This window comes from Aphis gossypii, chromosome X, assembly GCF_020184175.1.
Source record: "Aphis gossypii isolate Hap1 chromosome X, ASM2018417v2, whole genome shotgun sequence".
NCBI lineage: Eukaryota > Metazoa > Arthropoda > Insecta > Hemiptera > Aphididae > Aphis > Aphis gossypii.
Window position 1 is genome coordinate 17668422 of NC_065533.1, and position 11895 is coordinate 17680316.

At 25.0% G+C, this 11895-nt stretch overlaps 1 protein-coding gene across 3 annotated transcripts in view; it reads left to right on the forward strand.

Annotated features, from left to right (window-relative positions):
• The window catches only part of LOC114123655 (putative fatty acyl-CoA reductase CG5065), an 85452-nt gene that overhangs the window by 25155 nt on the left and 48402 nt on the right, over window positions 1-11895 (forward strand). Inside the window, exon 1 of one of the 3 annotated variants that reach the window (XM_027986705.2) lies at window positions 2068-2680. The exons of the other annotated variants lie outside the window; for them this stretch is intronic. Within the exon in view, the coding sequence (XP_027842506.1) occupies window positions 2664-2680 (17 nt within the window). The 5' untranslated portion in view covers window positions 2068-2663. Of the gene's footprint in view, window positions 1-2067; window positions 2681-11895 lie in introns of those variants that run through there. 3 annotated transcript variants of the gene reach the window in all.

Here is an 11895-nt window from a genome sequence, read left to right on the forward strand (position 1 = left end):
TACATTGTATGTGTAACTATAAAAAGTACATATAAACCTATTAAATATTCTAATTGGAGCTATCAACTTTATCTTTTATTAAAAATATATATTATTTGTTAAATGTGTATTATTTTGCATTGCAAGGTATGTTTGTTTATATATTTACCCTATATACACCTACGCCTGATGCAAAAATTACATTAAAAATTGTGTCCCAGCCGTTCTGGGATTATACAATATTGAATATATTATCGTTAACTGGTATATTATGCTGTCGACTGCAAATAAATATCATAATTTTTACAATAAATATTATATTATAAATTATAATATTATGTATAATATAAAATAAATATTTTAGATGAATAGTATAATAAACATAATCGTTGTAATGCGATTTATTTTAACTATTATTATTTCCTTAACTTTGTGAGTAATCTTAAAAAAAAGTTTCTAATCATTAATCGTGAAAACTGAAAGGTTATACTTAAACATAATGGTTAGCTTAAATACATTTTTCGCGTTACCAAGAGTACCGATGTATGGTTCTATAATTTCTTAATAAGTTCTATAAGTCCAGTGTTTTGCGAGTCAAAACAAACATAGGTAACTAATAACTATAATAAGTAATATTGTATTAAAATGACTACTTTTTGCAGGTAAACATATATTTCATAAGGCGTATTTTTATCACTGTACATTAAGTGCTGGTTAAAAAAACATCAAAATTCATAATTTATGATTATACATACTTATTGAAATGTTAAAATTTTGTCTTATCATAATAATCTCGTTTCTAAAAATCAGTGAAATAATATAAAAATATATAACTTTTCTAATTCAATTTTAAAAATGGCTCAAGTGGGTCAAGTGGGTAACACTATGCTGTACAGTAGATACGAGTGGACCTCAAACATAACGTTGTTCACTATAATGGATGAGTTTAATTTGAATGGAATGATAGGTATCATTGTGTAGGAAAAACGATTCTGAACGGAGAGATTTGTCAACCTAGGATATATTTTCCAGTGAGTGGTGAAAAAGGTGGTTTATGTTTTAATGACTTAAATACCTCAAAATTAAATCATGTACATAAAATGCCAATTTAAACAACTGGTGTATGTTTCAAGTTTCTACTGCTAGTAATTTTCCTCTAAAACAAAAATCTAAAATTATTTGATAGTAAATAAGATATTACTTTACTCGTGAATTTTGGATTTAGTAAAAATTTAAGCATAAGATAAAATATTTTCAATTGTCCAACGCTCAGCTTCTTTTATAATTATTATAAGCAAAACTTATCGACAATTTTGCATTACATTTTTAACTCTAAGCTGCTTATACATACATTTTTAACTACAAAATAATTTTCAACTATTCATAATTTTGATGACTTTTGTTAATATTTGAACTTCAAACACTTATAAAAAAATGTATTGTATAACTAGTTGAAATAATTGCATAATAATGGAAATAATATTATTTTTAATTTCAAAATGTTAGGCTTACTACATTTTAATTTCTTAACCCTTCAGTACACATTATTTATTAATACTTATATAAATAATATTATAGAGGTAGGTACATCGTACCTTTCTTTTCTCTATATACAATCTAAAATTATCGTGCGCTTTTTGTGAGGGCCAGTCGCGCTGCAACGGTAGCGTTGTCTCTGTCATGTCGTTCGTATTTCACCGATTGTCCGGAACGCGACGACACCATATATCATCATCATATTGTTATTATTGTTATTTTTTTTTTCTGACAAAATAATGTTTATGCAAACATTTATAATCGCGTGAGGCCCACACATTCCTCAGTGTATTTGGTTCACGCACACACAAATGTGTGTGCATATATATATATATATATACTATAAACGTATATAGTAATAATGATAATAATAATAATCCAATAATGCGCCTAGACAGACACGACGACGACCTATCGTGGTGGTGGTGGCGTCGGACACAGTGACGGTGGGGATAGAGGGAGGAGAGGTCGTCTATTTCGTTATTAAACAACTACTGCGATACTGTAATACAGTCATGTATAATATTGTTATAATATTATGACGAAATCGCGAGCACGGGTTTAGCCGCCGACGAGGGTTTTCGCAGTGGCTACGCGGCGGTTATTGCGATTTTTACACATTCGCCGTCACGTCGATCGGCGGTCTTCGTTATCGTCGTCGTATTAGTCCACGACTGTTGTAGTCCGTGCATATTATATCATATTATCTTACGTCTTCCGCGGGACGCGAGCTCGAGTCTCCGATTATATGCACCGCCCCTTCGTCATCATACACCTCCGTCAGAGCAACCCCTTAAAACGACCGCCGGCATACCGATGAGTGACTTCCGACATTATATTATTATTATCATATGAATATATATTATTATACACACCCATCGTATATACTTACGCGTTAGACTGCACGTCGGTCTACTTTATATAGGTGTATGCACCCATAGTGAAAACTTACATTCGCCGCTGTCGTCTGACCGTATAACTGCAGTCACGTGCCTCACCGTCATACCTCGTACATTCCGATCCGTGCTTCGAGTCGAATTTCAAACCATTTCATCGGCATGACGTCGACGAGAACGTGTAACAACGACACTTCTTAATCGGTGACTTTATACCTACCACAGTCATCGTGTTCATTTCGATATAAATATATGCCAGAGATCGCCAGGTAAGAACTGTATTTGACTGCAAAATTACCGAATTTATTTGTTTTAAATGGATGATCAAACTTAAACTGTATCATTGTTCTTAATTTTATTGATATCATTATTAATGTGTATAAGACTTTTTAAAAAAACTATATTATGCAATTTTAATTGAAATGAAAATAATTGCATAGATATATTCCATACAGTAAAACACATATTTTAAAGTATTATAATAGTAGTTATAATTTATATAAATTACTAAAATTATTGGAACGGTTTTATAAACATAAATGTTAAGGGTGAAGCCCAATTGAGTGTGTTCTAATTTGGGGTGAGCAATTATATTGTCGTGAAATTTGATAATATTATTAAATTCAATAATAGATTTTTTTATTTTAAACAAATTTATTAGAAGTTTAATTCATCAAAATATGTTGATAAATTTAAAAATTAATTTAATAGATTTTTACTATTTATATATTTTATCATGTCCATGATACCATACACCACGGCTCTTGCATTCTATCTGTATTTTTGACATGCCATACAATCAGCACTTGTTAATATACGATCTTGGGTTTAGTTCACCTTCATTAGTTCACAAATTCGTTAATCGCTTTATCATCAGATTAAATATAGTTATAGGAACCTATTTGTTAATATCATTATTGAGTCATATTGTACAATGTACATAATATAGTTTTATTCCATAAACGTATCATCATATAATTTTTATTTATTTAGTTTATTTGTACTATAGTTACATACAGTCTACGTAAGAATAATGCAAAACTATAATTATTAATGGTTTGACTATAGTCTATGCTTCTATGAATAAAATGTTGTCAAGTCTACATTTTATAAACTTCAATAATAATAAAAATTATTATACATACCTAGCTAAACTAAAACAACAAAGCGCAGTTTTATCATTTTAACTCTATTATTTGAATCAGTTACGTTGGATAAATCTTAAATCATCTTGTAATATAATAATAAAACTTGTGATTTCTTTTTTATATCTTACATAATAAAGCTAACTAATGTGTTATTTATAATAAAAGATTTTTATATATAAAAAGTTTTGTTTAATAAGATGAGTATTAAATTATTTCAAAATATATTTTGTGAGTACCTACCTACAATATTCTGAGGTTTTCTCAGAATTTTAAAAATTTAATCAGTTATGCTCTGTAAATATAAAAATAATAACACAATTTATTGTTCTTTAAGAATATTCAATTGTTAAAAAACAACTAACTTTTTCAAAATAATGTATTCTAACAAATGAAAACTTCTTACCAACGTATAGGTAAATATTTACTCATTTTTCATTATAAATATATATTTTTTTAAAATCAAATATCGAGATTATTAATTTTACAAAGCCATATGATTTGTTTGATGTATTTTTCTTTCTGCTGGACATTTTATTTATATAATAATCGATAACTATATTGACTATTATCTATATTTTTTATAATTTATTTAAATTATTTATAATGTGATATTTTTTTAATAATTTGACATAATTTGTATTGTGACTAGATATAAAATACAATACAATTATATAAATAGATCTGACATTTTTTTTTGTACTATTTTGTATATTTTAGTATACTTTATAGTACTAGAAGAAAAATGTGTAACTTTAAATATCAAATATCATAATTGTTGTACTTTTTATGATCAAATTAAATAGTTTATGTAATATTAACATAAATATTCATTATTCGTATTATGATATTGCCACTCGAATCAACCAGATTTTAATCCAAGTCATACTTTAACTTTATGGAGGTTATAATGTTATATACCTAACAAAGAAACTGTTTAAAATTTGTTATCAACAAAAAATTACATATTAATATCTAATACCTAATTAGATATTAGATATGCCGTCAATAAAATGTATAATTAATAATTTATTCTAAAATAACTAAAATTTTATGTTTTAGTTAAAAATTTAATATCCCTTCAAAAATTTTTTTATCATAGCAGATAGTTAAAAACTACCCAAGGTTGAATTAGTGGAACAAAAATAATTAAATTTAATAAAATCTTATATAAGATTTCTCATAAGTTTTTTTTTACAAGATATTAATTACTAATTACAAAAGTTAATTTAAATTAAGTACTCCATTAGTGTATTGTGTATTGCAAGTAAAAAATAAATTAATAATCGTAATATAAATAAATATTACCGCTCAGAATAATTTTGATTTGCAATGATTTATCATTTATGGTTAATATTTAATTGAACATGTCCATTTCAGTGATTACCAAATGACGAGGTACACTCAAAACCTATTATAGGTACAGCAAAGCGACTTTTCTGGTATTTTATTTTTACCATTATCTGGAATATGAAAATTTGTAATTGAGTCTAACTTATACAATCCTAATATTATACATGTTAAAAATCATTAAGATTTAATGGCACATTTGAAAAATAATGGTATAGAATTTATACATTAATTAATTTAATTAATAATTTAGAATTTGTATGTAGGTACCTAACATTCATAGTTTTTTATTCAATTAATAAAATAGCTATATATTCTTCATAAATGTTAGTATGTAATGTTAATGTATTCGAATTTGATATCAAGTAATTGGAATTGTGTTGTATTTAAATATAAATAAATAATTTATAATTTAAAAAACTTTTAAATTCAAAATAGTTTATTTTTTCAATATATTTCCTAATTTAAAGTAACTAGGTTAATTTTCTCAGATATGTTTTGTATAACAAACTAAATTGTATATTTAGAGTAAATTATACACACAAACAAACAAGTCGTTTTATTAGTACAATTAATCAATTATATTTTGAATAAATATTTACAATTTAATCATTTTAGTGGTTATAATTACTTTAGTTATATAGTTGAGTAAACTTATTTTAACACCCATTTAGACAGAATTTCAATGCTTCCGTGTCATTTATATTCGATTTCAAAATAATTACTCACCCTAGGTCGAGTAATAACACTTGAGAAAGGTAACTTTTATGGCTTCATCATGTACGTAATAAATTAAGAATAAAACAAATTGATCCATTTATGAGGTAGAAATATTCTATGACCCGAAATAATAACGAAAAAGACAATCGTACAGTGATGCGAAAATGTTTTCATACGTGTGAAAACATTGATCAATATGTATGACAGGGGGTGGGCTAAGTTTCAAGTAGTAAGCTACTTGAAATAATGATTTATTTTCAAAAGTATCAATTTTCTCAAAAATATTAATTTTTAATTACCTACTAAAATTTGGAATGATGTGATTATAGAAATAAATAATTTTTATCTATATATATATATTATGTCACCTACAATAAATAATAGAAAAACATTAAATAATTGTTCTAAGTATTACATAATATCATAACTCATAATATACGTCTTAAGAGGACGCTATACTCGCATGTGTTGTCTCTGTCTTATACACGCGTAACATAGTTAAAAACTGTTTTGCGCGGGACAACTTTATTCTCTCGATATTTTAATCAAAACAACCAAAATTATAAATCCCACTGGGAAGAACTTTACCTGTGTCGTAGCGTTTTAATTTTTTTCATAACATGAATACAATTAAAGTTATCGGTTTGAGAACTTTGGGTTTTTTTCATTTAATTACTCAAAATTATTGGTTACCACTATCAACTTAAATAAATTAATATATAAAAGATTAAACTTAATATAAGACTACTAAATAAAAATCAAGTTATTCCTGATAATTCTCATATTAAATCTTTTTAAATTGTCTACATTTTCATTTTCATTTGTTAAATTTGTTGAATCTATTTCGATACTTCTATATGAATTTAAAAATCACTTTCAAGATTACCATTTATGCAAAAGTAAACAATACCCAAAAAAAAAAAAATCATATGTAGTGTATTCATCGAGTATTCTAACAGTTGTAACTTTATTATACTTTAAATTCTAATCAACAACTGTTAAATTGTAACATTCTTACATAATAATTAAGCATTTTTTTTAAATAATACTAAATATTTTTTATTTTTAAATGCAGCCCAAGAGTCTAAAAAAGTTGCTAACCACTATTTATTGATTCATTTTTGATTATTTGAACTGTGCCACACGATTGATATTTGGAAGAGTAAAAATTTCGTTAGAATTCTGCGTGTTCTCTGATTTGATTGATTCTTGCTCAATTTAATTTGTTTTAATTTGAGATACTTATATTTTGGTTTCTGTTCCATATTATAATCGAATATAATTTATTTGGCTTAACTTTTTTATGTAACCACTTCATATATTTTAGTATTTTACCATAAAAAAGAGTGCCATGGTTGAATTTTTTTTTAAATATCGGTATATGGAAGATATTCATGTATCGCATGTCAGGTGAAAGGATGGCTAATTTAGTTTTTTTTTTATCAGAAATGTTGTAATCAAGTAGCTGATGAGTTGAGGTATCCAAATAAGAATTATCTTATGTTTTATTTATTTTCTCAAGTTTATTTTAGATTTAGAGTGAAATCGGTGAAATAGTCATTGAAATAGAATTTATTTTTTACACTTGTTTATGTACTGAGATGAGTCATTTAGTAAATTTTTTGTTTTTTTTTTGTTTATATCTTTAATTTCCTGTAATATATAGTGATTGATTCAAATGCACATATGGAGAATATTGGAAGCTTAAACGATGGTTGTAATTTGTTTTTTACTATGGATATTCGTACCTCTTGATAACTTTTAAAGGACTTTGTATGACGCTGAAATTCTTTATACGATTCAAATATACTTTTAAAAATACTTTTACACGAATTTGGTGATGTGTTTTCTTTAAATAGTGTGTTTGGTTTGGTGCTTATATTAAATGTATTTGTCCATGGAGAACTTATTATTGTATTTTCTCTTTTTATTATTTGCAGTGTTTGGATATAGTTTTGAGTTTTTAATGTTTCTAAAGTTATATTGTTTAATGATGCGAGGTTATTTATTCCTCTAGCTAGTCTTGAAGCATATCGTAGTAATATCTCTGGTCTTTTCAAATCTAAAGTTGGTTTGCTTATTATATTATAAATACTTTTAATAGAGCTCCTTTTAAATGCACCTATAGTCATTCTAATCCTCGTGTTGTAGTTTACGTTTATGAATTTTATTAAAGTGTTAGAAGCAGTGATGTATACTATGTCATTTAACCGTAGTTAAGTTTAGCTTATATTTTCAATTTAAATATATTGTTTTATAAGCGATAAAAGTTCATAATTTGACAAAATTTAATATTCAAACTTTTAGTTGTTATTCAAGAAATATTAATCACAGAGATTTGAAACTTTTCGGTATAATACAGTATAAATAATATTTTTTTTAAAAACAAAGAAAAAAAATCTCCAATGAGTATAACAGTATTATAAATACAATAAATATTCTATTTAAAGTATTAATATATTTCATAGATAACAAGGAATTTATACCACAATTATTAATGTGGTTGAATTCAAACATTAGTCTGAATTAATTCATTAATAATTATATTAGAATACGTATTTAATACGTATGATTTATTAACAATGAATAAACTTCCACGTGATCGCGCCTCTTAGAATATGTATATCATCATAATTACTTATTGTATTAAACTATTATACTGATTTGTCTCATGTTGTAATAACAAACGATATAATATTAACTAGGTAAATACACTTTATATGTCTGTATAAAAAACATGACGCATATTATAAATACATATACTGTAAATGCATAATAAATATTAATAAACCGTATATTGATTATCAATATTTAAAAAAACTATAATACAGTTTAAATTATCATCCAATATTAACTGTTTTGACATAAATAAGATACGGTGTAATCGATAGATATAATTAGATATAAATATTTAGTAAATAGTTTATATGGACGTGGTAGAGTCTGTATATGCAATGTAATATATTTTATATCAGTATGTTTCGGTAGAATTGGCAAATTCTCGTAAAATATTCTTTATGAGATGTGAATCTAATAATTTATTGTGTCAAGTAAATTGTAAAAACTGAAAGGTATTGGTGTTTGACAAAATGCACTTCTTTGTTTCTCTGTATTGAATTCTATCAAAAATCAAAATTTAAAACCATCAAAACATCTTTTAAACTGTAAACGCGATCAGGAGTATTAGATGCATAACTCTATTTTTCTTAGATACCATGATCATTGAATAATGTATACGTATTCTTCTTATATACAGTACATAGAAGGGAAAATTTCAAATGAAAGTATTTATAATTAAATAAATTAAATGCAATAACTACCTACCTAGTAGTCAAGTATAACGTTTTATTTTAATGCAGTAATCGAAGGATTAAAGAAAAATAGCAAACAAAAAATTAATAAAATTGTTGTTTTGAAGTATAAAGATTACACTAAAGAGAAATATACTCGGTATAAATAATCTTATATGTTACTTACCAATAAGATACGTACATATTATTACAATAAGTTTTTTGTTCGATCTGTAAGAAGTATTCTATTCAACATTTATGGGCCAATTTATACTTTACGTTTTCCATAATATACTGATGTAGATGGTTTTGTAGTTTGTTACCATACTTATTATAATATCCTTGTCATACATTTAGTCAATGTTAGCTTTAACGAATACTATATATAGAATTCTATGAATTATTACACAAAAGTAAATATATAACAAGTAACAAATACACAGATATTTTGGGTGGGATTACATCAAAGAGCATACTAGGATTAATTCAAATAATATAAATTCCAAACAAATCTAAATATAATTTAATATATTATTTATAGATCTAAAGCACGAGATGGTGAATATTTAAATTATTTATGTTATATTATTGTTATTGGGGATGTACCAATTAGTTTATTACATAGTTAAAAATCATTAATAATTTATTTTATTTTAATTAATGTCGAAAGATTACTGAATCTCACTGAGAAAAACTCGTGTGGAGACCCTAGGATAATAAATTATTATAATATTTACTACAGGGTGCGGCAGTCAAATCCGACGATTTAAAAAAAAAAAAAAAAAAAAATAGAAAAATTTTTTTTTTATTAATTTCTCGCCAAACAAATAAAAACTACACAAGTGGAATATTATGTTATTTATTAAAAAACTTAATTTTTTAAAGATTGTATCACGCAAATGCCTCCCTTGGTTAGCCACACATATATTACAGATATATTATTTTTGTAATACACTTTTATCGCGAACGCACCCTTTCACTCGACCAATGATCTAAATTACTAAATTCCTAATATTTAAAAGCGATAAGAACATTCCTAAAATCTCTACCACTTTAGTCCTGTCCACCAGTTCTTGTTAAAATCGTCGGGTTTGACTGCCACACCCTATATTTTTAGTCAATATCAACCTCTGAACGTTTATAAAATGTTGTAATAGTTTAAAAAATACTTATTGGTATTTAATGTATTTATATTAATCATAGATTATCTTTGTTGAATTATTATAGTTGATAATACGAGTAAGTAGGTGTATTAAAAATAAAGTTGTTGAGACTAAAAATTTACTCTTTAAAAATAAAGAAAATTAAGAAATTAATAGTACTTATAGGTACTTACTTATATAAATATCAAAAAAAGTTTATTACTTTTAATTTTTTTTATTATATCTATGAAATGTTTTTATAAATAATGAAAAAACTTTAGAAGTGTAATATTAATTTTTAATCAAAACACAAAAGAATTATACCCCGTTTTAAAAAAGAACATACCGGGCGGCCACGGAAAAAATTGGTTTTTCTACGTTGCTACTTACATCTGGGATATTCTCTTTTGAAACGGGGTATAGTCAATGTTGGTCTTTACGAATATTTTATAGTATTCACAGAATTGCGCTATGTTCATAACAGGTAATAAATTTCAAATTTTCTTCCAACAAAATTTTTATTCTAAATTTTTTAACGTTTTCTTAAAAGTTACACTAAAATTATCTGTTGAATAAAGTAATTTAATGTTAAATTAACAATCAATAAAATAACGAAATAAAAGTTTTGGGGCAATTCTTTTTTCATTTTTCTAAGAGAATTGTTTTTAAAGCATATATAATTGCTTTAAAATATAATACAGCGTAAATTCTTCATCTTGAAGACAATCCAGGATTTTAAGATTTATTTTATAGAATTAAAACAACCTTTTACATTAGAATTTCTGATTATAAATATATTTGCATATCAAACTACAATTGAACAATATTTTGAAACTTGTTAAATAATTTCTAGAATCAACCAATTTATGAATAGGGTGATTTAAAATAAATAAAAAAACAATATAAATATAAATTATATTTTAATTAAGTTCAGTAATATAATAATTGTTAAAAATAAATTAAAGAAACCTATCTAAAGAAAACAAATTATTTAATTTTGTGTAATAAGAAGGTCGGAAGTACATATAAAAATTAAAATTAATTACAAAGCACATAATGATTGCAGTTTTCTACGTATTTAATTAAAAAGTGTAGTAATTAATATTAATTAATCTGTCAATGTTTTTATGAAAGATGTTCTGTACAATTATTCAATACTTTAAAAATAATAAATCAAATTATATTTTAATGTTATAACTGTTGTAAAATTACTCTAGTGATGTTATTGGCTTATTTCAATGATATGGACATTTGAAGCATTTAAATCGAAATTTGATTGTTTTGGCTTGAGTGTGTGTATTTTAAAAGTCGGGCTACAAGTCACTAAAACTATAGTAATTGAATAATTTCAATTTATTTGGACCAACAAAGAATTTATCTTATTTTTAAATTGTTAATTTATACATTAAATCTAATTATTAAAATAAAAAATTAATTGTACATAAATCGATGGACGTTACTCTGTCAAAGTACAACTATTTTTTTTATTTGTTATTAGTTTTTTTATAATGGGCCCAATAAAAAAAGAAGTGCTTTTTATTAGGTATCTACCTAGTAGGTAGGTACACCGTAATACAAAGTCTAATGTGGCCTACATATTTTTTATTTCGAACCACTGAAACGATAATTAATTTAATTATATGTTAGCGGTCACAATAATATTATAACAATTAATAACACTGCGGATAATATGAAGTAACGGTAATATACAAAAAAAACTTAATAAATCGCATGATTTTTCATCAACTTTCAAATAATATTAATGTACATTGTGTACTTATGTCTTATAGTATATTATACTAAGTTTCATAGGTGTGTACAATGTACTAATTTATCA